General features: G+C 32.1%; 1 protein-coding gene across 1 annotated transcript; it reads left to right on the top strand.

Annotated features, from left to right (window-relative positions):
- The first annotated feature begins 256 nt into the window (after nucleotides 1–256).
- LOC112026721 (F-box/kelch-repeat protein At3g23880) lies at nucleotides 257–2,125 on the top strand. Its single transcript, XM_024059403.2, has 2 exons — nucleotides 257–474; nucleotides 806–2,125. Exon 2 carries the CDS (start codon nucleotides 837–839, stop codon nucleotides 2,019–2,021), a length of 1,185 nt encoding a protein of 394 aa, XP_023915171.2. The 5' UTR covers nucleotides 257–474; nucleotides 806–836; the 3' UTR covers nucleotides 2,022–2,125.
- Nucleotides 2,126–5,818: the final 3,693 nt, after the last annotated feature.

The following is a 5,818-nucleotide window of genomic DNA, read 5'->3' on the forward strand; positions in this document are numbered from 1 at the left end:
GGAACTTAACATGCATCTGTTGTCAAATAAGGGTAAAATTATTTTGTTTTAATTTTTTGTTTAAAATTGCTAGATAATTTTTTTTTTTTTTTTTAGTTTTGCAATTGGTACTTAAAATGATCAAGGATATTGTTTTGGCGGTGGTAAAAGTTCATTCTTCTCAAAGAAAAAAAAATGTGAAAGTTCTTTCTTTCTTTTTTTTTTTTTTTTTTTTTTGAAAAATGAGTAATAAAAATGACAAAGGAGAAAGGGTTATAAATGAAAAAACGCGGCGGAACGAAATACCTAGCAAAACAAAAGTTCCCCTTCGTCCCTGCGTGTGACTCTTTATTTCTCTACCCCATCAATACCTTCACCTAAAATCGCTTGGAATTAAAAACAAAAGACAAAAGAAAAACCCACTGATTTTATTTATTTCCAATTGCTCTTTCGCCAAAGTAGCAAGCAGAACAACAATCGGGAAGTTGCTGCGAGGTCAGTGTTTTTCCCCTCACCTTCTTCAAGTTTTCCATTATAATTTTGATTGTTTGTCTCTTAATTTGTTCGGTTGCGAATGATGGGATCTTAATTTTAAGGCTTAAACAAACATACGGAGTCTTTTCAATTGCTATATATGTGTTAGGATAATTTGTTCAAATAATCTGAAAATTTACACCATCAAAGACAAAGTCATCATTACACGCATTATTGAAAGATAGATACTTTTTAAATATTTTCATTGTCACTCACATTCCAATCCAAGTATTTGAAACAAAACTTGACTTGTTATTAGTCCTTATAATCCTCGTTGAAAATATGCATGCAGGTTTTCTTCTATTCTATTCTAGGCCAAGAAAATGTTGCGCCACGACCTTCCACAAGATGTGGTAGTGGAAATCCTATCAAGGTTGCCAGTGAAATCCTTGATGCGATTCAACTGCGTACATAAATCCTGGTATGCTTTTATGAGAAGCCATCATTTTATCACCAAGCACCACAAATTTGCCACTTCTAACAATCTGGGACGCGGTGTTGTCTTTAAATATCGGTTCAAGGGACACCTGTGTGTCTCATTGCTATCTAATGATACCCTAGAGGTTTCCAGGGATGTAGATTTATTGTCATTGTTCCCAGACAAGATTGACTACCTACACTGTATTTATGGTCCATACAATGGAATATTTTTTCTGCAAGGTTTATATAAAATGGATGACAAATTTGAGGATTTAGTGTTGTGGAACCCTGCCACAAGAGAATCAAAGGTGCTTCCCGAAATAAAGCAAGGCCGTCGTTATGGTTCTGGAAAACATTTATGCTTCAATTTTGGCTTCGGAATTGATCCCAACACCAATGATTACAAGGTGGTTAGGATTGTGGACTTCTATGGTTGCCAGCAACTCCAATTTGAGGTATACAACCTTAGTACTGATTCTTGGAGAGTGATTGATAGATCCCCTAGCAAACTTTATAACATTGTCTCTCCTAGGTTTCCATCATACCTAAATGGATTTCATCATTGGAAGGCTGCAGAGATTTGTATGAAAGCTAGACGTAAGGGTTGGATGTTCCCTGAACATGGGCCTACTCGCAGGTTCGTAGTTTCATTTGACATGAGTAATGAGGTATTCCTAGAGACACCGCTTCCTATTGTACCATGTGCATTTGGTTTCGTAGGAGAGGATATTGCTGTTATCAATGATTCTGTATCCTTGATTGTAGAATATCGTGATACTAGGAATCTAGATATCAACTGGATTGATATCTGGGTGATGAGTAGTACTGAAATTGGTGTTGAAAGGACTTGGACTAAGAAATTCAAGGTCGAGGGATCTGGGCTTGCTTTTGATGATAGACTTTTAGAAATTCGAGAGGACGGGTTGGTTCTTTTACATAAAAATGATGGAAGCTTGGCAGTATATGACCGCAAAACACAAGAACTAAGGAAATTTGCAAAATATGGGAACCATTTTTACGAGTCCCTCGCTGTTACTTACACAGAGACACTAGCTTTTATGAATGGAGGAGGTACTATAAGTGAGTAACAAAACCAATTCATAATATGTCTATGGCTTCCCTATGGATTCTTTTATGGTATACACCTACAAGAATATTGTAATCTATTTCAGTGATATTATTACAGTTTTTATGAGCCATGCATTTTTCTCCAATGTGCGTAGCCTTGAATAACCTGTAGTGTGTTAGGCTTTTGTCATGTCATATCATGTGCATTGCCTTCAAAATCAAACATTTGACTTACTAATTTTGTATTGTTTCAGTTTTGGGGCACCCTACTTGTTACAAGGTCACCTTAAAAAGCAACCTAGTTCTCACCTTTGCAATTTATATAAGCAGTAAGTAAAATTGAATTAGTCAGAATTTGGTTTTATAACTTGGTGAAAAATAACAGTGTTTTCTGAGAAATAATAATTTCACAACATATCCTAAGTGACAAGCTGTTATTAATAAATAAAAAAGTAATGTCAATAATAGGTCCAAATTAAAACCAATAACAACTTGTCACATAAATTTTGTTATGAAATTTATTGTGAAATGCAGCTCTAAATGTTGATGGTTTGAATAGTAGCTCCAAATTCACTCTTCACTCTCCAAAAATTAAACCATAAAAATAAATTAGAAAATCAAATTTCCAAAAGATAGTAGAATAATACATGATTTTATGCCCCTGCTGGGTAAACCAGATTGTGATTTCAGAATCTTCTCTCTCTGGAGTAGTGTAGAACTCCCATGGCAATTGATAATGCTCGTGCAGTTGAGCCAACAATTGGCTTTTTAGTTATTATTATTATTATAGCTTCGCCCCAGTGTTTTCTTTGGGTAAGTGACTTTTCTGAATGTCAAGGAAGCTAAAAGAAGTCAATACATGGTAAACTTTGCTTTTGTCTTCTCGAACACTTGTTCTGCAATAATAGCTTCAGAACCATCAGCTTTTTTGATCTCCAAGTGAGCCTTCTGATGATAAAATCCAGTACCCCTTAATGCATCTGCAATGAAATCATCAAGCCCAATTGCTATAGCTACTTCAGCTTTTGCTCCATAAACCAACCTCTGCTTAAAAAGAAAATATCAGAAATGTATTGTAATGTGAAATAAAATAATAATAATAACATCAGTGATCCTCATTAAAAAATAAATAGAGTTCCAAAATATCTTAAAACTAGTCACTAACCCGTGCGATGCACGGAAGTGTCGAACAAAATTTGTAAATTTTTACTTATAAAAGTTACAACTTAAGAGGAAAAATAAAATACTAAGACCAAAAGTGAAACTCTAACACCAATAATATGTTGTATAGTCTCAACCTTCAGATGAATAAAATGACATTGTTAGGGAGTGAAGACAAATAAATGTATCAAATATTGCGTAAAGATTGCTTTAGTCATCTGGCTTAAATGGTAAAACTGTTTAAAAAAAAAAAAAATTCATTTGGACACTTTTAAGCCAATAAACAAAACAAACCCTCATCACACACACAAATGTGAGAAATTTGGAAAGAATAGATGTTGAAATATATGAATGCAAAATAGAAGAAGAGGTACCAATTGAAAGGCAAAAAAGAGTATTAATAGAGTAAAAATGCAAATTGATCATATAAATGAAAAAAAAAAAAATAATAAATAAAGGGTGAGGCATTAATCAAAGTTTACAATTATTTTATGTGTTAGTTTTTTTATTTATTATAAATTATTATAGTTTCTTGATTACACCTAGCATCATTGTATATGAGCGCTAAAATACAAATATATTTGTAATAGATTAATGGTGAAATATGTTTGGTATTCCATAGCAAAAGTAATTCTCATTAGGATTTGAAAAACAAATAAACTAACAAAAATATTCAAAAGATCGATTTTCTTTCCTTTTCAAATTAGTGGTGAAGGGAAAAATAAAACTACAGCTCCCCAATCTTTAATCTCTCTCTCTATATATTTGTATTATATATATACCTACCGCTACCAGTCCTTCATTGAGGCATTCCCTTAAAAAAAAAAAAAATCATCAACATTGCTAATCAATGCAATAAACTCCAATATGCAAGAGAGCAAGGAAAACCGATTTAAAAAAAAATTCTGCCCAGACGCCTTTGATAATTCATTCCCAACACAAGCTAACACGTATTAAAGGTTTTTAAGTAAGAAATGATTGAACCCAGATCTCTTATTCAATTACTAGAAACTTTATTAATTGAGTTAATTAGAATCTACTGTAAAAGTCATGATTGGTCACATAATAAGATAATTATAAATTATAAAAAATTGCAACATAATAAATGTTTTTTTTTTTTTTCTGGTTAGAATTCAAATAATAATAACCATTGAATTTGTCTCTGATGCACATTGTTTGCATAGAAATTGTATTTAAATCACAATTGCCACAAAATAAGAGCTAAACTTTATTCATTTTATTGGCCTAAAAATAATTAGTAAAAATTACACCATTAAATTATGAATATCACATACTTAGAAATAATTTAAATTCACCTAATATTTATGTTAGGAAATCAAATTTGCCATTATCCATCATTGATTGCATGTCCATTTTACCAAACCGGAGCGCGGTATACACTAGCATATAGCTGTCAAAAAACTTGATCATAAAGCAATATTTATTATAAATAGTTTTGTAGCACCTCTTTTTTTCTCTTCTTTCTCTTTTTTTTGAGAGATTTTCTTATACATCCATCCGAAATTTTACTAGTTAAGCTAACTGAATCCACAGTAACACCTTCTTTATACTGTACAATTTTCTCCATGTAGCTTCTGTCCAGCTAAATTTCTAAAAATTATGAGTACGTGTCATTTATTCAAATCACTATATCAGATCAATGATTTGCCACAATGAGCTTCAAGTTTAATCTGAAGTTAAACAGGGTAATGCATGAATATAGCCCTGGAGGCTTCACATTTGGTGAGTTTTTCACCTTGCTTTTAGTAAATTTAATTACAAGCTAGAATGCATGTTAGCTATAAATACTCACATTTGTTTTTCCGGGTTTTTTTGTTATAGATTGGAGTTCTTATATCAACTCATCCCGTTATGCCCTTGGGATGATTTAACAATTGCAGCAAAGGAGAGAACCTTGCATGAAAATCTTCCACCAAAGGAATTCACATTTTTCAATAATTAATAAATCATGTATTATCCATGCAAATAGAGATTTGCAAAGCCTTTTTTTCTTACCTATGGTCTATATTTAGAGGTATGAAAATAAGATGATGTTTATATCATTTTCTCAAAACTCAAAAAGAGGTTAATGTAAGTTACTCAATTTCAAAATTATTTCTATTAGATGTAAATTGAGTTGCTATCAAATATATTTTTCTATAAAATGATTCATTTCTTGGCCTCCGATTGCATATAAAGCCATGAACCCGGGAGTCATTCAATGAGAGGGTAGAAAATCTTGAATCCAACACCACCCCCCCCCCCACCTCCTCTTTATTCTTTTCTTAATCGAATAAAATAGGGGTTGAAGGCAATCTGCCATGATTTTCCTACATAAGCATAATCATAATAACTACTTTATCAGTTTCGCAACTTGAAACTAAAACTAAATTTGAGAGGTATAGCTTATACACGCCCAAGAGTTGGATTAGGTGAATTGAATTACAGCCTGATTAATCTCAAATTCTCAATTTTGTCTTGAACACCAATAGTTTAGGCAATAAAAGTTAGGGCTTTTATTCTCACATCCATTTTGCTTTAAATGTGGATTTTTTTTTTTTTTTTTTTTTTTGCTTTTAAATTTTTACATCAATTGTAAATATTTACATAAAATAGTGGATATAAACGACTGTAAGAGAATATAAGTTGCCTAAAA

Source organism: Quercus suber, unplaced genomic scaffold (genome assembly GCF_002906115.3).
Source record: "Quercus suber isolate HL8 unplaced genomic scaffold, Cork oak 2.0 scaffold_1020, whole genome shotgun sequence".
Classification (NCBI taxonomy): Eukaryota; Viridiplantae; Streptophyta; class Magnoliopsida; order Fagales; family Fagaceae; genus Quercus; species Quercus suber.